General features: G+C 60.1%; 10 protein-coding genes across 10 annotated transcripts in view; 4 read left to right on the top strand and 6 right to left on the bottom strand.

Annotated features, from left to right (window-relative positions):
- Window positions 1-7: 7 nt before the first annotated feature.
- On the bottom strand, window positions 8-1058 carry SPRG_09078 (3-hydroxyisobutyrate dehydrogenase; the record flags this gene model as incomplete). Its single annotated transcript, XM_012348196.1, has 3 exons — window positions 8-287; window positions 337-454; window positions 500-1058. The coding sequence occupies 3 exons, from the start codon at window positions 1056-1058 to the stop codon at window positions 8-10; spliced, it is 957 nt and encodes a 318-aa protein (XP_012203586.1).
- A 493-nt stretch (window positions 1059-1551) lies between these two features.
- SPRG_09077 (hypothetical protein) lies at window positions 1552-3592 on the bottom strand. Its single transcript, XM_012348195.1, has 11 exons — window positions 3495-3592; window positions 3305-3450; window positions 3066-3258; window positions 2954-3018; window positions 2727-2903; window positions 2616-2679; window positions 2402-2560; window positions 2146-2357; window positions 1931-2097; window positions 1793-1883; window positions 1552-1741 (listed from the first exon to the last, which is right to left on the bottom strand). Exons 1-11 carry the CDS (start codon window positions 3550-3552, stop codon window positions 1613-1615), a joined length of 1461 nt encoding a protein of 486 aa, XP_012203585.1. The 5' UTR covers window positions 3553-3592; the 3' UTR covers window positions 1552-1612.
- A 482-nt stretch (window positions 3593-4074) lies between these two features.
- SPRG_09076 (hypothetical protein) lies at window positions 4075-5381 on the bottom strand (the record flags this gene model as incomplete). Its single annotated transcript, XM_012348194.1, has 2 exons — window positions 4075-4309; window positions 4369-5381. 2 exons carry the CDS (start codon window positions 5379-5381, stop codon window positions 4075-4077), a joined length of 1248 nt encoding a protein of 415 aa, XP_012203584.1.
- A 560-nt stretch (window positions 5382-5941) lies between these two features.
- Window positions 5942-6704, top strand: SPRG_09075 (hypothetical protein). The gene is made up of 4 exons (XM_012348193.1): window positions 5942-6012; window positions 6057-6172; window positions 6218-6282; window positions 6329-6704. Exons 1-4 carry the CDS (start codon window positions 5954-5956, stop codon window positions 6638-6640), a joined length of 552 nt encoding a protein of 183 aa, XP_012203583.1. The 5' UTR covers window positions 5942-5953; the 3' UTR covers window positions 6641-6704.
- SPRG_09074 (hypothetical protein) lies at window positions 6673-7810 on the bottom strand. The gene is made up of 4 exons (XM_012348192.1): window positions 7746-7810; window positions 7444-7683; window positions 7223-7391; window positions 6673-7176 (listed from the first exon to the last, which is right to left on the bottom strand). The coding sequence occupies exons 1-4, from the start codon at window positions 7756-7758 to the stop codon at window positions 6738-6740; spliced, it is 861 nt and encodes a 286-aa protein (XP_012203582.1). The 5' UTR covers window positions 7759-7810; the 3' UTR covers window positions 6673-6737.
- Window positions 7811-8853: 1043 nt separating this feature from the next.
- Window positions 8854-15587, top strand: SPRG_09073 (hypothetical protein; the record flags this gene model as incomplete). Its single annotated transcript, XM_012348191.1, has 2 exons — window positions 8854-10677; window positions 10731-15587. The coding sequence occupies 2 exons, from the start codon at window positions 8854-8856 to the stop codon at window positions 15585-15587; spliced, it is 6681 nt and encodes a 2226-aa protein (XP_012203581.1).
- Window positions 15588-16085: 498 nt separating this feature from the next.
- SPRG_09072 (hypothetical protein) lies at window positions 16086-16455 on the bottom strand (the record flags this gene model as incomplete). The annotated part of the gene is made up of 2 exons (XM_012348190.1): window positions 16086-16125; window positions 16154-16455. 2 exons carry the CDS (start codon window positions 16453-16455, stop codon window positions 16086-16088), a joined length of 342 nt encoding a protein of 113 aa, XP_012203580.1.
- Window positions 16456-18128: 1673 nt separating this feature from the next.
- SPRG_09071 (hypothetical protein) lies at window positions 18129-19243 on the top strand (the record flags this gene model as incomplete). The annotated part of the gene is made up of 4 exons (XM_012348189.1): window positions 18129-18647; window positions 18690-18877; window positions 18945-19061; window positions 19105-19243. 4 exons carry the CDS (start codon window positions 18129-18131, stop codon window positions 19241-19243), a joined length of 963 nt encoding a protein of 320 aa, XP_012203579.1.
- Window positions 19244-19298: 55 nt separating this feature from the next.
- On the bottom strand, window positions 19299-21350 carry SPRG_09070 (hypothetical protein). Its single transcript, XM_012348188.1, has 2 exons — window positions 20412-21350; window positions 19299-20361 (listed from the first exon to the last, which is right to left on the bottom strand). Exons 1-2 carry the CDS (start codon window positions 21286-21288, stop codon window positions 19373-19375), a joined length of 1866 nt encoding a protein of 621 aa, XP_012203578.1. The 5' UTR covers window positions 21289-21350; the 3' UTR covers window positions 19299-19372.
- A 1172-nt stretch (window positions 21351-22522) lies between these two features.
- SPRG_20720 (hypothetical protein) overlaps window positions 22523-22808 on the top strand; it is a gene marked incomplete at both ends in the record, with an annotated part of 2506 nt that continues 2220 nt past the window's right edge. The window contains 2 exons of the mRNA XM_012348213.1: window positions 22523-22564; window positions 22626-22736. Of these exons, the coding sequence (XP_012203603.1) occupies window positions 22523-22564; window positions 22626-22736 (153 nt within the window). The remainder of the gene's footprint in view (window positions 22565-22625; window positions 22737-22808) is intronic.

Raw genomic sequence — 22808 nt, 5'->3', positions numbered from 1 at the left:
GTGCCGTTTAGGCTTTGCCTTGCAGAAACTTGAGAATGTAGCCAAAGTCCTTCTTGCCGTTGCCCTGGTTGACAATCATGTTGTAAAACTGGTGCACGCTCGACGTGAGCGGAATCGACGCCTCGACGCTCTTGGCCGCGTCAATCGCGAGGCCGAGGTCCTTGCGCATGAGCACGGATGCGAACCCGCCGTTGTAGTCGTTGCTCGACGGCACGCCCTCCATGACACCCGGGTACGGGTTGTTGGCGGTCGTCGACCAGCACTGCGACGTCGACGTGTTCATGATGCTACACGCAGCAGAATATGGTTTCTTTTGGGACGCCACGAGGGTACTACCTCGAGAGGACCTTGGGGTCGAGGCCGAGCTTCTCACCGAGCGTAAGGGCCTCGGCCACCGACGTCATCTGGATCGCCAGCGCCAGGTTGTTGCAGATCTTGGCGGCCTGGCCCGTCGCTAGTCGACATCCTCAGCGTACGATATTGAAGAAATGCAACGTACAGGGGCCACCGCAGTGCACGATGTTCTTGCCCATTTGCTTGAGGACCGTCTGCGCCTTGTCAAACGCGGGTTTCGACCCGCCGACCATGAAGGTCAAGGTGGCGTTCTTGGCGCCGTTGACGCCGCCCGAGACCGGCGCGTCGATGATGAGCGCGCCCGTCTCCGAGATGGTCGCCGACAGCGTCTTGGTGAACGTTGGGTCGATCGTGCTCGAGTCAATCAGAAGGTGATCTTTCGTGAGCTCGTGGATGAGGCCATGCGGGCCAAGGTAGACGTCCGACACGTGCGGCGTCGACGGCAGCATGGTCACGATCGTGTGGCACTGCTTGGCGACATCGCGCGGCGTCGCGGCCGCCTCGACCTTGCCGTGCGCCTTGGCCGCCTGCACGTTGGCGTCGACGACGTCAAAGACCACGAGGTGGTTGCCGGCGGCGGCGAGGTTGCGGGCCATGTGGCCGCCCATCTGGCCAAGGCCAATGACGCCAATCTTGCCGGCAGCCGCGCTATAGCCGCGGGCCAGCATCGTCGTCGTGCGGTAGGTCGTCGTCGGGCGGAGCATCGTCGAGGAGGTGGCAAATCCGCAAGTGGCGACCGGCCAGCGCCAGCGCACGTGTCGCAGGCGCCAACTTCAAGGAGGACCTCTCAGAGTCGATGGTTTTGGCCACAAAAATAAAAATAAAATAAAAATAAACACTGCCGAACGAGGATGAACGATGTGCCCGCAGCCGGCCTCAGCGTGCAGCGCAGGCCACGGGTCGCTGCCTCTAGCCAGCCTCGCGACGCACCGTGCAGCATGCTATGTACATACTAGCAGCAGCTATCGCCATTGCGTGCCACGTGGGCCATGCTCGTGCGTCCGTGGGTGCTGCGCACGCCATACGGTATGCCACGCCCGCGCACGTCCCTAGCTCCTGTCTCTCTGGTCGCTGGCACGCGCCTCATCACGAGCCTCGATACGGCTGCAGCAAATGGCTCTTCTACCTTGCACTACGCCATGCGGAGCGGGTGGCGGACCCATATCCAGTACTTGGCGGTGGACGAGCAGGCCAAGGTGACGATACAAAGGTTGCTTCTTGGCGGTGATTGCTATATATCCTACAACGCTACACTAGACTAGACTCGAAAGTGCATGACGAGCACATCGCCGGTCGAGAAGCACGCCGAGAGCATGCTGCCGTCGTGGTTCCAGTTGACCTCAAAGATGTCGCCGACGCCCTTGTACGACTTGACGAGCGATCCGTCCTAGTCGTATGCCATCCATACCATGGTTGTCGCCATCCTCTCTTGACGTACCTGCAACGACCACACTTGAACGACGCCGCTGATCGAACCGCTGGCCAAGAATTCGCCGTTGGGACTAAACGCGATCGCGTACACGGCGTTCCTACGTCCACTGTCAGCAACCCATGTCGACTTTGATCCTGCACGTACTCGTGGGCGTGGGTCGTGAGGCACTTGCCGGCCTCCACGTCCCATAGCTTGACGGTGGTATCAAACGACGTGCTTGCAAGGACGTGAGGTCGGCTCATGGGTCCCCATCGGATCGTATACACCTCCTTTGTGTGTTCCTTGAGGTCCAGCACACACGCCGTCTCCGTCTACGCAGTCATGCATCGACACTTTGATCGCCAGAATGACAACAGTACCGGACGCCAGAGCTTGACCGAGCAGTCGTCCGAGCACGACGCGAGAAGCGACCCGGACGGGTCCCACTTGATCGAGTTGATCTCGTCCGTGTGGCCACACAACACGAGCGACGGCGCAGGCTCGCCCACGCTCGTCAGTCGAATCGTCGTGTCCGACGAGCAGGTCGCAAACGTCTTGTCGTCCTTCCACGCCGCATCCAGAATGGCCGCTTCTACAAGGCCATCGCATCGTCGTCTCGAGAGCGAGAGCACGTACCGTCGTGGAGCCGGACTTGGCTCACCTTTTGCGACGCTGCGACGTCCCAGAGCGCCACTGTGCTGTCGTAGGACGCGCTCAGGAGCAGCGAATTCGACGGGTTCCAGCGCACCGCAAAGACGGGCCCGAGATGATGCTGTGCTTCGTACTGCAGTTCGCCTACACACGATAGGGATAGGGATAAGGATGAATGGGGACAGGAAGCGGGCTGTACCGGATGGCGACCAAAGCCGCGTGTGGCCGTCGTACGAGCCCGACGCGATGCAACTGCCGTCGCGCTATCGGTGGGCGTGAGAAAGACGATGGAGGCGGATGGGAAGCGTACGTTCCACTCGAGCGTCGTCACGTCCTTGTACGCGCCGTCGCCGTGTGGCAGCACGATGCTTGGCACTGGCGTCGACGCGGTAAAGTCCGAGGCGCCGACCGACCATATCCGCGCCGTTGAGTCGGACGAGCCGGTGACTAATGTGTTGTGCATGGGTTGCCAGAGGCAGCTAAACGCCTACGAGCACAATGAGCTCATGGCAACGCTTCGCGTCCAATGCATCGTACGTCCTTTTCGTGGCCCTTGAGGACGAGCGTGTCGGGCGACGCCTCGATGGGCGGCGGCGGATTGGCTACATAGCCTCCATGAGTGGTGTCCGTGGACAGAGAGCGGCCGCACCTGCGTCGGCGGCATTGGCCGCGGTGGTCGGGTCGGTCACCGAGTCGGGCGAGTTGACGCCGCCAATGTCGTCGGCCTTGCGCTTGCGCTTGCCAGGCTTGTTGCTGCTCGTTCGTGAGACCGACTGCGCGATGCGGCAGATGTGTGGGTTGAGCAGCGAGAGCTCGGCGTCGCACTCGCGCTCTGTGCCATCCTGCATCGGCGTCGTGAGCGGCGATGGATGGCGAACATGCTGCTACCTCGTTCACGTGCGCCTCAATGCCAACGTAGAGAAGGCCCTTCTGGAGGAACGAGATGAGCGCGCCCGGCGGGATCTCGGTCGAGACCACGGAGCTCCGCGCGAGCTGGCTTTCGTACGCAAAGGTGAAGGCTGCATGCACGAAGCCTACGGAGACGCATGAGGCCACAGCCCATGCGACGGCGACGTACCCGACTCCTGGAGGTACCGGTACACGAGGAAGTTGACTTCGTCCGAGGTGATGGTCATGGCGGCCGCGGTCCTTGCCACTCCTCCAGTCCCGCTCGAGTGATTATATGGGGTGGCGATGCGTAATTTATTGCTGCTCGGAATTCTGTTTTTATAATGCACGCCTCTTTTAACCTTTGGTTTATTAATATTCAATCGAATCATCCTACCCATACGAATACCACATATATGGTCGTTGATATAGCGTGATACATATTTAATGTCCTAGTTCAATAAATATTTGGCTTTGTATTACACCTGCTACTCAAGTCCCTGTATAAATTAATAGTTATTCATTTCGAAAGATAGTTCGACAACGGCAGTGGGACAGCTGCGCCAGCGATGGCCTCCGAGGTCGTGCGGCCCGTCGCCGCCGAGGGCCGCATCGCGCCGCATGCTAGCCACGTCTCGAACCTAGTCGCGATACGGCGCCCACAACGCGCTTGTCCAGAGCCATCAGTTCTGTGTCCAATGGCACGATACCGGCCACCACCTGCCTCTCGTTAAACAACGCAGACAACGTCGGCGTCGAGTCCGTGCATCTTATAACATTAAGTGTGGTCGTGGGCCTTCGCGCTGTGTGGGCTGGTGCGCCTCGACCGTCCCGTCATCGTCGTCGTCGGCGTCGACATGGCTGTCGTGGGGCGAGGTCAAGTTGGTGAGCACAAGTTGCGCGTACTCGTAAAAGAGTGTGTTGCCCATCGCCTTCTTGCAGATGACCTGAAAGTGGCCCTCGAGCGTCTTGCGTCGGTCGGCTTGCTCGCTGTCCTCGTCGTCGCTACTCTCATCGTCAATCCTGCGCTTGCGCTTGCTGCGACGACTCGCTCGCTCCGCAACGGCGCGACGATCCCAATCTTGGGCTTGGCCGTCGTCGTCGTCGTCGTCGTCTTTGGTACCACGGCAAGCGTCGCGTCGATCGCGCCGCCTCTGGTCGCGTGGCTGTGCGCGAGGCGCGACGACGTCGTTATCACCGTGTACATCGACGACGTTGCGTGGTACGCATAGTAGATGCGGAACGGGCAGTCGTGCTGCGCGTTGCAGTAATAAAAGCCGCGGTGCACGCGCCGGTCGTTCCACGGCTCGCCCGGGAACCTCGCGGCAAAGGCGGCTTGCGTAAAGCACCGCCCGTCGTTGGCTAGCGACGTCTCAAACGCGGTTTGGACCCATGCCACAAAGTGCTGGAGCTCCGAGAACGTGGGCCATTGCGTCGGCCATGGCGCTGGCCAGAGGCGGGCGCCCACGCCTGCAGCATAGAGCGCGTCGTGATCGAGTGGCGCGAGGAGTGACGCCGGCGCTGGCGCCGACACAATGTCGTGGCTGTGCCGCAAGCGCGTCATCGATGGGAGCACCATGTACAGCGCGAGGTAGTAGTTGAACGCAAACCCGATGCGGTAGTCGCACCCCTCGTGCGAGCAAAGCAGCGCCCCGCGCTCGGGCGTTCCAGCGCGAAAGATCGTGTCGGGAAACGCACGGGCGAACGCGTGCTCGGTAAACGGCCGGGCCTCGCACGTGACCACCGTGTTGCACCATGCGTGCAGGTAGGCCACCGTGACCGAGAGGTCGTCAAAAGTGCGCCAGCAGGACGTCCACCGGGCCGGCCACGCGCCGTCCTGCGACACGCCATGGGGCACGCGATCCAGCGTCGCGCGATTAGCCTGTCGCTCGTCCGGGCGGTCCATCGCGTCAGTATTGTTGTTGCTGTCGGGGAATGCGGCGAGGCCATGGGGCTTGCGGCCAGCCTCGAGCTTGTCGTTCTCGATCCCATCGCTGCGCTGGGAGTGAGGTGCCAGCACACTTTGCGTCGCGTCCGTGTCGTCGTGGTTCACCTCGGTCGCCTCGCGCTCGTCCATCGTCCGCACCACAATCGCCACTCGTTCGGGACGTAGCTGTTTAAACCGCCGGGTCCGATTATCGGACTCACTTAAAGAACCGGATGCTTTTTCTTTTAACCGCGATCGCTTCCTCTTCGCCATCTCGCGACGTCCCTCACACCGAGGTCCACGGAACGAGGCACGACGCGCACTTGCGCCCATGCCAAACGTACTAGCGGACCTTGCATGCTGCATCTCGTGCTCCTCTCCGGCAGCTTCCTTAGTTTGATCTTGGGATCATTTCAGACCTCGTTGAAGTCGCGGCCGAAGATCGCCATAGGCACGCATCGGATTGGTCAAAATGGTGAGCCTTTCGGCCGCCGATTGGGCCGATCGCCACAAAACGGCCGCGCCCTTTCCATCCCGGCCGACATGGCACTTGGACCTCGGCGGCGCGCCGACCCCACGGGCCGCGACGTCGACAAGCAGCCACCGCTTCGAGGCTGCGCGTCCCGGATTATGCTGCTGGATCGCATCCCATCATCATGGAAAATGAGCCAATCACGCGTCGCTGCATTTCCAGCACTCCAAATTGGACTCGAATTCGAACGATGCAAGGCTCGTTGACCGCGTCGTACTACGAGGTGCTGCAGCTCGACCGCAAGGCCACGTACGTCTACCTAGTACTCGATGGCCATGCGCATGGGCGTCTAGACAAGCGGACGTGACCAAGGCGTACCGAACGCTCGCGCTCAAGTACCACCCGGACAAGCAAAAGACGCCGGAAGAGGCCGAGACCGCGACCAAGGCCTTCCAAGAGATCGTCAAAGGTACAGTGGCCTTCGTTTTGGATAGTGACTCATGTCGTTGCGTAGCGTACAAGGTGCTCTCGGACGCGGAGACGCGCGAAGGCTACGATATCCATGGCCCGAAGCTCAAGGTAGTTCCAACTGCTGGGAGGCTGGCACGGTAGTCGTATGTCGTAGCCAACGTATGACTTGGCCATCCACTCGGCGCTCGGGAAGCTCATGCCACTCTTCATCTCGACGGCGATCGGCCTCCTGGGTGGCGCTGCGCTCGCGCAAGCCGTCGATGTTGGCCTTGTCATGATCTTTGAACTCTTCTTCACGCTAGCCGCGGGCGCGGGCACGGTTCTCTCGACCGAACACTCGTCCAATCCCATGAGCATCTCGGACTTTGGCGTGCTTGGCGGCATGGGGCTTGGCGCGGGCAACTTGCTCGGGTACCTCGGGACGCTATGGACACTCTTTGTAGCCCGAGCGCTCGGCCTCTGGTGAAGCGTCGGCTTTGATAGCCACGTCATGCAATACTTCGTAGCACCATTCTTCATTCATGTATTCCATATCGTTTCCATTTGCGGAGGCTCGACGGTGCTTAGCCGAGCTTGGCCTGGAGCGCGAGCGCGTCTTGATGCACTTGCGCATCTTCCTCGGACGTCGACGGGATCGCAAGCGCCTTGACCACCCACGCCTTGGCCTCGTCGGCATGGCCCATCTTGTGCTGGACGAGTGCAATCATGTACGTGTTCTTCTTCCAAAAGCCGGGCGAAATCGTATCGGCATCGAGGAAATGCGCAAGGGCCTCGGCATACGTGGCTTGGGGCGGCGTCCCAAACAGGGCGGCCGCGACCTTGCGCTCGATCCACGAAATGTCGGCGATCGTGAGGCTCCAGCGCCCGAGGAGGTGGTGCGACGTCGCGTCGCGCGGGTTGAGCGCAATGGCCTTTTCCCAGTGGGCCTTGACGATGAACGAGTTGCTCAGCGAGACCTTGGTGCCTTCGTAGTCGCCAATCGACGAGAGAATGATGCCCGACCTACACGCATGTTGTCGCTACCGACGCCATGGACGCCACGCACTACCATTTCTGCACGGCAAAGTCGTCGTCGGCCAGCGCCAGCGCCTTCTGGATCGTCTCGTGCGCCAAGTACGTGAGCTCCTTCTTCTCGGCCGCGGCCGTCGAGCCAAGGCCCGCCACGTCGTACGCCGCCCGCGCGAGCCGCCACAGCACACCGGCGTCCCGCGGATCCTCTAGGATACAATGCATGAGCAACAACATCTCGGCGGCGGCCTCGCGACGGACCGTGGGCTTGCGCTTGGAGGTGCGAGAGCAAATCCCGGCGGTCGTACGTCGGCGTGTTGTACAGCTCTTCCGCGCGCTTGGCCCGCGACGATTCGATCGGCGCGCTCATGGCCGTCGACGCCGCGGTCGCGACAAACGCCAAAGCAGCCAGCGGCAGGAGGCGCGCGGCGGGTGCCGAAGATCGCAATGCCAGGTTGGACGCGGTGCGGAAGGCAGGCGTCACCGCGCGCGCGACACGGGCTACACAGAGGTCGAGGGCCGTTAGCATGAGCCCTGCTCCATGGGCGTAGGCAGCGTCGTACCCAGACGGTGCATGCTGGACGTGGCAAGACGCAAGATGCTCGACCGCGTGCGGCCACAAGGTGTGTTGATGCAACACGCCAGGTTACATTCGGCATCCCTACTTCAACGTGGCATGTGCCGCAAACTATATTTTTAAATCTGGCACGCGTCGCCGGTCGAGCTGGCCACATGGCTGCGACAGCGCCGAATTTGAAAGAGCGTCATTGACTCTGCTGCCCAGCCATCCACGCACAGAGACATCAGCAGAGGTATCAATGATATTTTGTGCATAAGCATGATCCTCGCTGCCTCCTGTCATCGTCCTCGCCACGCGCCATGGAGTACCCACTGGGCCAGGTACGACCAAGCCCGTTGTCGCCTCATCAGTCGATGGCAGGAGGATGTTGATCAAAAAGTTTGGCCTGCGATACGTGCATGTCCGTCCTCTATCTGCAGCTCAACACTGCCAACGCGTTGTTCGTCCATGGCCTCTGATCCAAGACAGGCGAGCAACGGTTGTTCGTTTGTTCGTGCACGTCGCGGCTGCACATGCATCAGCCGACGCCGCCTCGCATTTGCCCATGCACGCCTGCAGCTTCGGACGTTGCGGCGTCGGCGCAGCAGAAAGAGGCGGGGAGCATGCCAGCTGGTGCATTGGATCGGGCTCGCAGCGGCTGTTGAAGCTGGCAAATATATGATCATCTCTCGACCATGCATATGACGTCGCATGCAGTAGCACTCGACCTGGCAGGTGCCCTCGGGGGTACCCAAGGTGGGAAGGTGCGCTGGCAGCGTGGCTGTCCAAGCCGGACGCTCGCAAAGGTTCGAAACCCTAATATTCGCATTTCGACCAATCACAGGTTGCTCGAATTTTGTCATGCGCCAATCAAATCCGTTTCTGGTTGCATTTTATCCAATCCAAAAATAGTCACAATTCACGCTTAATGATATTCAGTGGGCCGCGACATTTTAAAGCCACCGGATCAAAACCATCTCGCGATTTGTATCGGATTGCATGACATCCGAATTAAAACACATGGCCGACATGAAAAAAAGCGGCGTCGCAGAATATCCTCATTTCCGAAAACGAAGACGAGTCGTTGCATCTCCGCTTCCAGGTCCATCGACATGGCCCACGAGCGCGCAGAGAGCAACTACTTCATCCTCTCGGGCAACTCGCAGCGGTCGCTGGGTGGCGGCGGCCAGTACCTGCGCCAAGAGAGCTCCTTCCGCGACCGGCTAGAGCTCCTCGATGTGCTCGGCGACAACCCGAACGACCCGCTCGGTAGCCAGCGCGGTGTCAACGAGAGCGGGTCCGAGCCCTTTGGCGTCTTTGACGATGAGTTCTCGATTGACTTTTGCTGCGATATCCTCAAGGCCAAGTTTGGCTTCCAAGACGGCTCGGTCGACAACCAGCGCGAGCATGCGCTGCTGCTGCTCGCCAACTGCAAGGCGCAGCACCGGTCGCACGACAGCGCCAACCACATTGCGATTCTGCACAAGAAGCTTGTCGGCAACTACGTCGAGTGGTGCGCGTTTCTGCAGATCGACCCGATCTGGTACGCCGGCCCGGTCAACGACCGCTTCAAGAACCGCATGCACATGGAGCTCATGCTGTACCTCTGCATCTGGGGCGAGGCGGGCAATCTGCGGCACATGCCCGAGTGCATTTGCTACCTCTACCACCAGATGATGACGATGCTCAACGGCGACCTCAACTTTTCGTTTTTGCAGCCGCCATTGTGGTACCTCGAGTCGGTCGTGCGCCCGATCTGGACGCAGTGCGCAGGCATGCAGAAGAAGGACGCGCTCGGCAAGCACCTCGAGCACACCAAGGTGCGCAACTACGACGACCTCAACGAGTTTTTCTGGAAGCCGTCGTGTCTCGCCGTGCCGATCGACCAGGCCGGCCACGCGCTCTCGACCCACGGCAAGACGTACTATGAGCACCGGTCGATCTTTACGCTCGTCCTCAACTACTACCGCATCTTCCACTTCAACTTTATGTTCCTCTTTGCGCTCGCCGTGCTCCAGTACTGCGTCACGATCTCGCCCAAGGGCGCGGCCTCTGGCTTTTCGCAGTTTAGCGCACTCGGGCAAGTGGTGTCGCCGTACTCGACGCGCGATCTCAAGCTGGCCCTCGTCTTCCTCGTGCTCGCACACGCTCTCTTGTCGGCGCTCAAGTGCCTCCTCGAGGCCGGCCACGGCTGGCATTTGCTCTTTGCGGCCACGCCGAGCTCGTCCAAGTCGGTCACGTACGGCGTCGCGCTCTCGCTCCGCTTGCTCTGGAACGGCGCGTTTGCTGGCGTCTTTGTACGCATGATGGTCGAAGGCGAGGCAAGCCCGACGCAGCTGCTCGATTGGTTGCTCCCGCTTGCGCTTGGTTTCCTCGGGCCATCCCTGCTGCTCATGGTGGCGACGATGCTCCTGCCAACGCCGGTGCTGACGCAGTCGTTCTGGGCCAAGTTTATCCGCGAGGGCGACTCGTGCTACACGGGCCGTAACATGACGCCGCCGTGGTCGTACCGGTCCGTGTACATTGCGTACTGGCTCGTGCTCTGGACGTTGAAGGCCGCGGTGTCGTACTGGATCCTCATCACGCCGCTCATGCTGCCGTCGCTCGCGATCTACGACATGAAGCTGACGTACACGACGTCGGTGGTCTCGATGCGCAACTTTGGCGTCATCGCCGCGCTCTGGGCGCCGGTGTTTTTCGTGTTTTGCTACGACACGCAGATCTACTTTACGATCTTCCAAGCCTTGTACGGCGCGTACAAGGGCGTGCGCATGCACACGGGCGAGTACCACGGCTTTGCCGAGATCTCGAAGGCCTTCCGCTTGTTGCCGCAGCTGTTTGATGCCAAAGTCGTCACCAAAGAGGCGGTCGTGCTCGACAATGCGCCGACCGCCGACGGCCACCGCAAGTCGATGCTCATGGCGCGCTTCGTCGTGGTCTGGAATGAAGTCATTAACTTTTCCGCGAAGGCGACTTGCTCGACGACAAGGAGGCCGCGATCTTCCAGTATGACGTGGCACCGCTCTCGGGCGAGATTTACGAGCCGGTCTTTCTCTCGGCCGGGAAGCTTGAGGAAGCGATCGACACGGTGCTCAAGCTCCACGCCAAGAAGAACGCCAAGGCGACCGACGCCGACGGCGAGCTCCAGGTCGAGCTCCTTCTGCACGACTGCCTTCCGTCGATCAAGTCGGCCTTTAGCGCGATCTACTTTGTGCTCGACATTCTCCTCGACGAGTCGGACGTGCGCATCTTTGAAGGCCTCGCCGAGATGGAGCGCATTGCGGCCGACGGGCGCTTCATGGCTACCTTCCACGTGCAGCACCTCTTGCACGTCCGCTCGGCGCTGATTGCGTTTCTCGAGGCCGTCCTCGACTTGCCGCCGCCGTCCGAGCCGAATGCGGCGTCGCACACGTCGAAGGGCCACCCGATGCCGCTCATTCAAGAGTTTGCGCACCGCTTTGAGACGCTGCTGCAAGCGTGCGAGATGCTCTGCCGCGGCGTGCCCGACCTCGCGGCCAAGTTTACGCACAGCAACTTTACCGCGGCGCGCAACGGTCACGTGCTCGCGGCCGAAGGCATGGTCCGGCTGTGCAACGACGACGTTGCGCTCTCGAACGCGACGCGCGCACTGCTGCTACTGACGCTGGACCCGGCGAACGCGATGCCGCGCTGCTCGGAAGCCAAGCGCCGGCTCGGGTTCTTCATGAAGTCGCTTTTGATGGACATTCCGCAGCTCGCGTCGGTGCGCGAGATGAAGTCGTTTTCGGTCATGACGCCGTTTTACGCCGAGGGCGTGCTCTACTCGATCAAGGAGCTCCAAGACCCGTTGGAGAACCACGCGATCTTTGCCGCCGCCGAAGAAGCGGGCAAGAACCTCACGATCCTCAAGTACCTCATCACGATCCACACGGCCGAGTGGGAGAACTTTATCGAGCGCATCAACGTGACGTCGGAAGACGAGGCGATCGAGAAGCACCCGCTCGAGCTCCGTCTCTGGGCGTCGTACCGCGGCCAGACGCTCGCGCGGACCGTGCAGGGCATGATGCTCTACGAAGACGCGATCAAGATGCTCTACTGGCTCGAGATTGGGTCGTCGCCGCACAAGACGGGCGAGATGAAGCAGCGCATGCTCGAAGACATGGTCATCCTCAAGTTTTCGTACGTGTGCGCGTGCCAAGTCTATGGCAAGCACAAGGCCGAGAAGAAGGCGCAGGCCGCCGACATTGATTTCCTCCTCCAGACGTACCCGAACCTGCGTGTGGCCTATGTCGACACGGTCAAGAAGGAGTCGACGACGTCGTTTTACTCGGTGTTGATCAAGGCCGAGCACGATCGCATCGTCGAGGTGTACCGCTACGAGCTCCCCGGCGACCCGATCCTCGGCGAAGGCAAACCCGAGAACCAGAACAACGCGCTGCCGTTCACACGCGGCGAGTTTCTCCAGACGATCGACATGAACCAACAGCACTACTTTGAAGAGTGCCTCAAGATGCCCAACTTGCTCGTGACGGCCGACTTGCATCCGTCGGGCAAGCCGGTCAGCATCATTGGCATGCGCGAACACATCTTTACGGGCAATGCGTCGTCGCTCTCCAAGTTCAAGTCGTGGCAGGAGCTCGTGTTTGTGACGCTGAGCCAGCGCGTGCTCGCCGACCCGCTCTACGTTCGCATGCACTATGGCCACCCCGATATCTTCGACAAGGTCATGTGCCTCACGCGCGGCGGTGTCTCCAAGTCGTCGAAGGGCATCAACTTGTCGGAAGACGTCTTTGCCGGCTTCAACGCGACCTTGCGCGGCGGTGTCGTGACCCACGTCGAGTTTATGCAGTGCGGCAAGGGCCGTGACGTGGCGCTCTCGCAGATCTCGATGTTTGAAGGCAAGCTCGCCAACGGCGCCGGCGAGACGTGTCTGGCGCGCGAGGCCCACCGCATGGGCGCGTTCCTCGACTTCTGTCGGCTCAACTCGATGTACTACTCGCACACGGGCTTTTATTTTGCGACGTGGCTCACGATCGTGACGGCGTTTGTCTTTATCTACTGCAAGGTGTACCTCGCGCTCACGGGCGTCCAAGCCCAGATCGTGCTGAGCATGAACTCGACGGCCATCATCATGCGCAACTCGGACAAGGGCTTTGACACGCGCGCGTTCAACAATTTGGACAACATCATCAACACGCAGTACTACATCCAAGCCGGCCTCTTCCTCACGCTGCCGCTCATGGCCGTGTACTTTACCGAGGCCGGTTTGCGCCGCGGCTTTCTGCGCTTCTTCAACATGATGGTGACGGCGGGCTGGGCCTTCTTCACCTTCCAAGTCGGCACGACGATGCACTACTTTGACACGAACATTGTGCACGGCGGCGCCAAGTACCAAGCGACCGGGCGCGGCTTCAAGATCACGCGCGAGACGTTTGTGCTGCTCTACAAGGCGTACTCGGCGTCGCACTACCGCAAGGCCATGGAGCTCATTGGCCTCTCGATCATCTACGGCGTCTATGGCGTCTTTGACATTTGCCTCAAGACGCCGCAGAGCGCGACCAACACGTTTTCGCAGCAGTTTTGCACGACCGCCCAAGGCTACGGCACGCAGACGTTTGCGATCTGGTTCATTGCCGTCCTCTGGCTCGTCTCGCCGTTCCTATTCAACACGGACGGGTTCGACTATGAGAAGACCAAAGCCGACATTGCCGCGTGGGCCCACTGGATGTTTATGACCGAGGACGAGGTCGACGCCAAGGACAAGGTCAACAACGGCGGCTGGATCGGCTGGTGGAAGGACGACGAGAAGCAGTACATTGGCACGAAGCCCATCTCGCGCGCCACGGTCGTCCTCCGCGAAACGCGTCACTTTGTGCTGCTCTGGTACGTGGTCACGCTCCGGTTTGCACCCGTATACCTCGCGGGCGTCCTCGGCGCCGTCATCGTCACGCTCGGACTCTTCCAGCTCGGCCACACGAGCGGCGGTCTCCGTGCGCGCGGCCAGATCCGCGCCATCGCATACGCGCTTCTCGTGACAATTGCCGTCGTCGTGTACCTCGTGGGGACGCTCGTGTACCCGTGGCGCCTCGGGTGGCCGAGCGCGCTGAGCCTCCTCTTTGGGTACCTTGCGGCGCTCTACGGTGTGAACGAGATGGCGCGCGTGTTTGCTTTCCCGACCATGTCGATCGTCAACGTCGGCGTGTTTGTGCAGCTGGCGTTCTTTTGGGACTTTGTCTTTGGCGCAATCATGCTCGTGCCACTGGTTGTGCTCTCGGTGATTCCGTTTATGAACATCATCCAGACCCGCATGATGTACAACGAAGGCTTTTCCCAAGTGCTCTCGGACTCGTCGCAGTACGCGTTCTCGATTGCCGGCGTCGTCGGCTTTGTCGGCGCGGGTGCGTGCGGCTGGCTCTACTACGTGCTCACGACCTTGGCGTCGTCGGCCGGCTTTTTGAGTTATACCTCGGCGTTCCGCATCGTTTTGGAGAATGGCAACAACGTGACAGCCTACTTTGTCATTGGTGGCGCGGCCGTCGGTGCGGGCGCGGCCGGTCTCCTCGGCTGGTCCCTCGGCCGTCGGCTCACGGTCGTCGCCGGTGGCTTTGTGTCGTTTGTCGCCATGGCCATGCTCACGGCGGTTGCGTCGTTTAGCGGCAGCGCCACGCACCTCCTCCTCGGCGGTCTTGCGCTCTTTGGCGTCGCGATTGGCCTCATGCTCCCGACGATTGCGTGCTACTGCTATGAAATCTCGACCAAGGAGATGCGGGCGCGCATCATGCTCTTGCTCTCGGTCGGCTTTGTGCTCGGCAACCTCGCCGCGAGCTACTTTAGCTACGGCACGTCGATTGGGTGGCTCTGGCAGGCGTTCTGGTGCTTCCTCGTGTTTGCGTGCCTCACGCCGGCCATCAACTTGCTGCCGGAAAGCCCTGAGTGGGTCCTGGCCCGCCACGGCGAAGAGGCGTGCAAGGCGTGCCTCGTGCTCCTCCGTCGGCGCCAAGACGTGGCCGCCGAACTCGACGAGCTCCAGGCCAAGCACGTGCACAAGTACAGCGGCGCCAACGGCGTCTACAAGGCGTTCATGGGCACCATCTTTGTTTGCATCTCGGCGCTCTCGACCTTGCCGCTCTACGTGTACACGGCCCGCGTCTTTACGGGCCTCGGCCGGCCGCTCATGCTAGCCAACTGCCTCGGCACGGAGCTCCTCTTTGCGAGCCTGTCGTTCTTTTACATTGAGAAGCTCACGCACAAGCTGCTGCTGCTTGTGACGTTGACGCTGGTCGGCGTTGGCGCGGCGCTGCTCGGTGCCCACGATCTCTTTCAGATCTTTGGCGTCCGCGACCAGACCGCGCTCCAGGCGCTGCTGATCACGCTCTTTGCCGTCAAGGGCGCGGGCCTCCCGGCGACGCTGTGGGCCGCGGTCGTTGGCCTTTTCCGGGTGCATGGCCGGTTCATTGCGGCGCCAATCTTTTTTGCGCTCTTTTTTGGGCTCCAAGCGGCGGCCACGTACCTCCGAATTGACACGGCGACGACGCGCTCGAGCAGCTCGAAGGAAGCGTTTTGGATGTTTGCGCTCGCGGGCTTGTGCGGCCTGGGTGTCCTCGGGACGGCCGGCCTCGCCCGTCGCGCGAATGGCCTCGTCTGCACGGCGGCCGAGATGGAGTACGAGCGCAAGATGATGGCGATGGCGGCCGAGACGCCGCTGCGGTCGCACAACTCGAGTCGGAACCGCGGCTTTTCGCGCCAAACGAGTAAGCGCATCACGGGCAATCGAACGCTGTCACCGCGCAAGGCCAGTAGCACGCCGTACCTCCAGACGCAGAGCTTTGACGAACATAGCTCCTCGCCCCAGAAGAACGTGGTGTGAGCAGCGGGAAAGACAAGTACTGGGTTGTTTGATTAATTGCATTTTGCATGCTGAAGATAATGTCTTTTGGACGTGGTGGGTTAGGGTTTCTACGCGACTTGATGGGGGAGTACCTTCTTTTCTTCGGCGACGTCGTCAAAAGCTATGAGGATGCTACGGAGACGACGACAATGACGACGTGCAAGCGCTGGTCCGCTGATCTTGGGTGCGAGGCTTGAAATGTTTTGAATTCTGAAGTTGCATATGAACTCCCAAGGGACGATTGGCGTCGATGGAGAGCAGCTTATCTATCGTACTAGCGATATCGATCAACCGCAAGCGGGTGCTTGTGAAATACGCATTATTAAATAGGAATAAAATATTGAGCAGCGCAGGCGCGTTCCGCGGGCTGGTCACGAACGGTGCTCATGCTGGCGTGCGCGAATCACGTTTGACGCGCTGTCGTCGCGGGCTTCTACACATGCCCATGAACCAATTTGGCGCTGTTCCTCGCTTGCCCTACCCCTTGCCCAAGACGCTTCTTGTGCCCGTCGCGCCCCTAGTCGTTTCAGAGACGAATGAGAGACTTGGTCGAGCGAGTGCACAAAATAAAGACGTGCACCTTGGGATTGTCGCGACGCTTGCGCTTGGCGTCCGAAGGCATTTCGGCCTTGGATGCTTCCTCGTTCGGGGCCGCCTTTTCTTCGTCGTCCGGGTTCGCCTTGCCTTCTTCGTCACGCTGCTCGAGCGACGCACGGAGCGTCGCGTGCTGGTGGTAGACGCGGGCCTTGAGCGCGTCGTCGGCCTCGGTCTCGGCCCACAATGTCGCAAAGGGCTTGGCGCCGGCGTCCAGAAACGCGCACTTGTCCTTGGCGTGCGCAAACAGCATGCGCCACGTCGCGTGGCCTTGCAGCGCGGACGCATTGCCTGCATTAATCAAAATCAATCTTTCCTGCGATGAGCTTGCAAGCTTGTGTCAACGTACTAGTACCGGTACATCGATTTCGTTTGGCAGCATCGACCACTCGTGATGAGCCAACCAGCTTTTCCACGCCTCAAACAAGGCTCCAACAGTGGAGCAGCCCCAGTCGTATACCTCGTGAATCCGATCTCTCTCTCTCGGATATCTAAAACACGATCTGTAGCTCGACATTGGGGCGTACAAAATCGTTGGTGCCACCATCACCACCTCTGCACACATAGTGTGCATTGCTTGTATTTCGCCAATTACAAGAATTTTGTGCCGGCGTAGACGAGACGGGCTCAACCAGATTTATGCAATATAAAACAATAACCTCGCGCGAAGCCGCAAATTTTGCTACACGCAGCTCTATCGTTCAGCCACTCGTGCTGAGCCAACAAGCTTTTCTCGCCTCAAAGCTCACCCAAACCAAGCTCCAACAGTGGAGCAGCCCGAGTCGTACCGTTATACCTCGTGAATCCGAGCACTCTCTCTCGGATATCTAAAACACGATCTGTAGCTCGATGTTGGGGCGTACAAAGTCGTCGGTGCCACCTTTGCACACATAGTGTCATTGCTCTGCATTCCACCGGCCAATGTTGCCCAAAGAGCGTAGACGAGACGGGCTTCACCGGCTGCATTCATTTCGGCAAAATAACCTCCTCGGTAAATGCACGATTTGTAAAAGTACATCGATTTCGTTTGCTAGCATCGACCACTCGTGATGAGCCAACAAGCCTCTCCTCGCCTCCAACAAGGCTCCAACAGTGGAGGAGCCCCAGTCGTATATACCTTGTGAATCCGATCTCTCTCTCTCGGATATCTAAAACACGATCTGGAGCTCGACATTGGGGCGTACAAAATCGTCGGTGCCGCCATCACTACCATCTTGGTAGTAGTCGACTCGCGAGGTATACGACATGCTCTATTCTAGCACGTCGAGCGACGCACGAGCATTTGGTTTACACGACGAGCAATAAGTGCTGATAGTTTGAAAGTGGCGTCCCGCATCGTATGCATGAGGTTACCAAGCTGGTACGATAGGCTTGGCCTGGTTGGAGGCATTTCCGTACATCGCAGAATGGCCTTGCAACGTGCAGTCTGCTCGTAAACACGGTCGCTTTCGAGTGCACTGACGGCGCCCTCTTGCAAGCCCTGTCGCCACCTTGCACCAAATAAATACTCTGGTACAGCTGTCCAGAGAAGCCAGCATTTGATGACCGTGCTCGGGACGCAGGTGACAACGAAGTTGCCTCTCAGTGTCAAGATCGCAACGTCGAGATCGCCGACTCGGTGCTTCACAATTGAACTACTGTACGTACTGCTACTCGTAGCTGGTTACACTAGTCCACAGGACGGCGGACAACTAGATAGCCATGGCGCTGCGAAAAACAACGTCCTCAAGCCTGCCAGAGCTACCGCACTTGCTACTATGGGACCAGCATCACGACCGCTGGCATCTGCGCGTCGGCGTTGCAGTCGCGACAAAGATGGCGCGCTCGCGACATTGGATTGGCTGAAAAATCCATGCTTGGCGCGATGCCATTGGCCCAAATATAAAAGCAGCCAACGTTGTCGGAGGCTGGCAGCGGACCAAGCCCATGAGTGCGCCCAACAACGACTACAACGTGCAGGAGACCGCGTCGGACGCGGCCGCTTGCAAGCTCTCGGCGTCGCGTCTCGGCTACTGGGACGACCCGTTCGCGGCCATGTTTGCCTCGCACCACCGCAAGATGCCGATCATCAACCGCGGCTACTACGCCCGCGTGCGCAGCATCGAGCTGCTCGTCGAGCGCTTCTTGGCCGCGACCGCGAACGAGGGCCAAGTGCTCGTGCTTGGCGCCGGCCAAGACACGCTGTACTATCGCCTCAAGAAGCGCCAGCCGGCGCTGCTCACAGGTGCAACGTACGTCGAGATGGACTTTCCACTCGTGACGCGGGCCAAGGTGCGCCTCTGTCGCCGCCACAAGGCCGTCGCCGAGATCATTGGGCCCGTCGAGACCAATGAGATCGAGCTCAAGGCCGATGGGTATGCGCTCGCGGCCTGCGACCTCCGCGACCTACCGGCGTTCCAGGCGAAATGCACCTGGGCCGGCCTCGACCCCTCGCGACCGACGCTGGTAGGACACGGCAATGCGTGCTTGAGACATAGCGATGGCTAGGTGCTCTCCGAGTGCGTTCTCTGCTACATGGAGCCGCAGCACTCGCAGCCGCTCCTTGACTGGATTGGCTCCACGTTTGTGGACGCGGCCGTCGTCATCTACGAGCAGATCCGGCCCCACGACGCCTTTGGGCAAACCATGGTCGAAAACATTCGTCTGCGCGGCTGCGACCTCAAGTCTGTGCACGCGTACGTCGTTATTATAGACAATATTGTCTTGCGTTCCGATGACATTATGTATCTCTTTTTGGGGTAGGTTTCCCGAGCCGACCGACCAATGCCAGCGCTTGACAGCCAGCGGCTTTACGCACGTCGAGTGCTGGGACATGAACCGCGTCTATTATGACTTTTTGCCGCTGAACGAACGCAAACAGTAGGCGCTTCGATCCTCGCACAGCGCTCATGCCTTCTTTTAGCAAGGAGCATCTCGAGTTGTTTGACGAGCTCGAAGAGTACCACATGCTGCAGGGCCACTACTGCCTCGTCGTCGCCGCCAAGAGCACCGCCGTTGTCGCGGCCTTGACGCTGCACCGCCCCGAAGCAGCCTCCGAGTAGTTTAGTTGATCTCGACGCATTCCAACAATCTTAACGCATTCTAACAAACTCGACTGTTGGGTTTTGCATAGTAAAAGGGTTGTCTTCTCGTCGTCTTCGTCGAGAGCATCTAGGTGCGCATTGTCTTGATTACGCCGATTTGGGGTTGCTCAAGCCTTGGAGGTCGTACGTCAGGTCGAGGCTGTTGGCCGACGGCCGGCGGCGGCGCGGGGCCTCCGAGAGGCTCTCGGACATGCGTCGATGCGGCGCCGACGTCACGACGTTGGAAATAGGCGCCCAGCGCGAGTGCAATTGGGTCAAAAGTGGCTCCGGGTGACAAAAGAGGTGCAGCGACTGGAGCTTTCCGGTGCCGACTTCCTTGGCGAGGCGACCGAACCCCGTGATCGAGATGAGACTGCCGTCGCCGCGCCGGCCTTGGTACGACCCCGTGAACGCGCCCCAGTGGCGCCACGAGAAATAAATATTGGCCGGAGCACTGGTGTAGACTTCGAGGACCTCCATTGGAAAGCCATCGGGAAAGGCCTCGGCGAGCCCACTCGACGACGACGGCACATCCGCATGCGGCGACGTCGCCGGCGAGCTCGGCGTTGGCGGCACATAGACCAGACCAAAGAGCGCGTGGCGCATCTCGGGGAGCTGGTGGTAGCTCACGACCGGGTGTTCGTTGACTTGGAGCCAAAACGACGTCGCCACCGACGTCCACTGCGAGAGCCGCGCCTTGTGCGTCACCTCCATCGAAAACGTGCGGAGGGCCGTCTCGATTTCATACGCAAAGGATGTGACGCCATGTGCACGGGTCCGCCCGCGGAGAAAAGCCACGTCCGTGAGCGCATAATCGGGTGGACCGTGGAGCCAGAAGGTGCGCGAGTCCATAAACGAGTCGAGGCCGCGCTCCGGCTGGTAGTTGCCCGGAAGCGCGCAGAGCGCCGCGAGGTCACTCCGGGCTTGCTGGATCTTGGCCTCCGAGACACCGACGGTGGACCCGTTGGTTGAGACGAACAGCAGCACGTTGCGCGTCGACGATGGCGGCGCCGGTGTACTACTACTAGTCGCAGGCGTCGACAAGAAAGCGCCATTGGAGGAGAGCGCGGCTTGGTTCGTGAGGAAATTCCCGCCATCTATCCATCATTTGTGAGACGACAGAAAGCACAGATGTGGAAGGATCTACCTTGGGTTGCGCCAAACCGCATCGATTGGGCGGACTGCGTCCGGCCGCGCGTGGCCAACGGGACACGGGGCGGCGACTCCGGGTGTTGCGATGCTGCGCGCAGATCGGCGGGCTTGAGAATCTCCGAGTAGCGTCGCGAGAGCGGCGGCGGCTGCATGCGTTGGTGGTACTGACTGGCCGACGACGGTCCGAGGAACGAGCCCGCGTTCGTCTTTTGAATCGGGAACGAGTCCGACTTGGACGACGGCCGCGTCGGTGCGAGAAGCGACGACGTCGTGTCGGAATGCAGTGATGAGTACGTCGACTCGGTCGTGTGGCGTCGCAGCATTTGATGGGCGGAGGCCGAGTGCGTCGTCTCTTCGCCGCTCGAGAGCACGTCCTCGAACGCGTCAATCCAGTGGTTGTACGCCTCGCGCGACTCGGCGAGCAGTGAGAGCTTCTCGACTTTGGACGAGTTCATCTTCTTGAAGACCGAGAGCGTCAGCTTGTAGTAGCCTTGCGAGAGCACGGGGCGCAGAGCGTCGTAGTCGTCGAGCGCGTCGATCTGAAGGATGCGCGTCGGGCCGCAAGGAATCGCAGACCCGTTGAGCCGCTTGGCCGTCATGTGGCGCGGCTGGCCTTCGCGGTTCCAGTTGTGAAAGTCCGAGTAGTTTTCAAACACGTAGAGCTTGGAGCTGTGCTCGTTGAGGCAATAGTACTGCGACGCGAGGCTCCGCAGCAGCTTCTTCGTAAAGAGGTACCCGTGGTGTCGCACGACCTTGCGCGAGGCCGGGGCATCCGTCGCGCACAGCGAGGGCCGCGACGGGCTGCGCCCGGGCGGGCGCTGTAGCGAGTCCCGCATCGTCGTCGTCGTGGGGCGGGGCGGCGACAGCATCATGAGTCGGCGTGTCTTCTTCTGGCAACCCCTTCAGATGGCACCAATCAGCGCTTTTACAGGGCCCACGCGCAACTTTACTGAATGGGTGCGACATTCGAGTTTGCACTTTCTAGTGCGTTGGCGGTTACTTTTCCGGTCCTCTTGCCACAAATCGAATCTCGCGCCCTCGCGAAACGGGATTTTCTCGCCATCGCGGGTGCCACGTCATGGCTGGCAGCGGCGGCGACGCCGCATCGCCCGCTACTCACTACCGCTAACGCAAAGACGACGCAACTTTGTCGTGGACATCCCACGGCGGTACACAAACATGCACGTGTCGCCGGGCGCGATCGGTCCGCGACAAGCCATCGCAGCAGCTTCTTTACTGCACCGCCAGCGCTCTCTCGTCCTGGCTTCGAACGGGAAGCAGCGCGTCGACTGGGACATGCTGTACGAGGCGATGCACGAAAGTGCCTGCCGAGAACCAAGAAGTAGCCAATCGGTAGTAGGTGCATCCATGGTTGTCGAGAGTTGCTGCCTGAGTTTGCCGTCGAGTAAAGTTGAAGGACAAGGCGCGTGTCGCCCAAGCCACTCGTTCCACTCGTCCATTCGAATGATGGAGTAGTACTCTATATGTACTAGACGATGACAAGGGTATGTAATTATATACCCTTGATATATGATAACTGCGACGGCGAGAAGACAGGATCGTGCCGTCGGCCCCGCCTGTCGCGCTGACGTCGGGTTCCATCCAGCGTGTCCCACAGAGGCTCGAGGCGATACTCGACAGCACTTGCGTCGTCGCTCGCCCGTGCGTGCGTGCTGGCTTCTGCTCCAAGCAGCAACGCAGCACCTTGCAGTAGCCAGTTGAGGGAAAAGATCGCTCCGTGGTCCTCGACGACCATGTCTCTGGCTTGTCGAGTTGACCACGTCGACATGCTAACCGTCCTTGTCAGCCAGCACGCGTGTGATCTTCAAAACACACATCCGCACAATCAATACCATCCATCCAACGCAGAAGAACATGTTATGGAGGGCGCGACGTGGCTGGCAGAGGCAGTAGCTGAAGAGCTTAATAGGAGCCGATCGGCGCTGGATTGAGCTCTCTGGCGCGCCGGATAAACGGTATATCCGGATACACGATCCAATCCGGATATCTCGAAAGCGCCGCCGGTGATTGGTCCAGTTTGACAGGCGTATGCTCAGCCATCGTTTCAAGCGCCACTTGAGCCCGCTCCGAACTAGTGTCCGAGCCATGGCGTCCTTCCGCGAGACGCTCTTCACCGACTACTACGTCGTACGCACGCTCGTGACGGCCAGCGACGTGCGACTGACAATGTGTCTCTTTTGTCGTATAGAAGCAGCACGTGTTTCATCCGGACGAGATTGACGCGGTCGTCGACACGCTCAAGACGCCGCTGCCAGCATGCTTTCGCATTAGCCCCAATGCGTCGAATGCGTCCCAGTACGTCTGTTGCTCTATCGCATCGATGCGATCTTAGGATGGCCATAGCATTGAGGCTGCGCTGCGCACCGACTTT

Source organism: Saprolegnia parasitica (assembly GCF_000151545.1).
Source record: "Saprolegnia parasitica CBS 223.65 unplaced genomic scaffold supercont2.41, whole genome shotgun sequence".
Taxonomy (NCBI): Eukaryota; Oomycota; class Saprolegniomycetes; order Saprolegniales; family Saprolegniaceae; genus Saprolegnia; species Saprolegnia parasitica.
This window is presented reverse-complemented; position numbering and strand designations above follow the sequence as displayed.

Coding starts and splice junctions, on each gene's coding strand:
- SPRG_09075 (XM_012348193.1), top strand. CDS start 5,954: ATGCAAGGCTCGTTGACCGCGTCGTACTACGAGGTGCTGCAGCTCGAC. Junction 6,173..6,217: donor CTTCCAAGAGATCGTCAAAG/GTACAGTGGCCT, acceptor GTCGTTGCGTAG/CGTACAAGGTGCTCTCGGAC. Junction 6,283..6,328: donor TCCATGGCCCGAAGCTCAAG/GTAGTTCCAACT, acceptor CGTATGTCGTAG/CCAACGTATGACTTGGCCAT.
- SPRG_09074 (XM_012348192.1), bottom strand. Junction 7,392..7,443: donor CCTCCAAGCGCAAGCCCACG/GTCCGTCGCGAG, acceptor ATTGTATCCTAG/AGGATCCGCGGGACGCCGGT. Junction 7,177..7,222: donor GACTTTGCCGTGCAGAAATG/GTAGTGCGTGGC, acceptor ACATGCGTGTAG/GTCGGGCATCATTCTCTCGT.
- SPRG_09077 (XM_012348195.1), bottom strand. CDS start 3,552: ATGACCATCACCTCGGACGAAGTCAACTTCCTCGTGTACCGGTACCTC. Junction 3,451..3,494: donor CCGGTACCTCCAGGAGTCGG/GTACGTCGCCGT, acceptor GCGTCTCCGTAG/GCTTCGTGCATGCAGCCTTC. Junction 2,098..2,145: donor CGGTCAAGCTCTGGCGTCCG/GTACTGTTGTCA, acceptor ATGACTGCGTAG/ACGGAGACGGCGTGTGTGCT.
- SPRG_09070 (XM_012348188.1), bottom strand. CDS start 21,288: ATGATGCTGTCGCCGCCCCGCCCCACGACGACGACGATGCGGGACTCG. Junction 20,362..20,411: donor GCGGTTTGGCGCAACCCAAG/GTAGATCCTTCC, acceptor AATGATGGATAG/ATGGCGGGAATTTCCTCACG.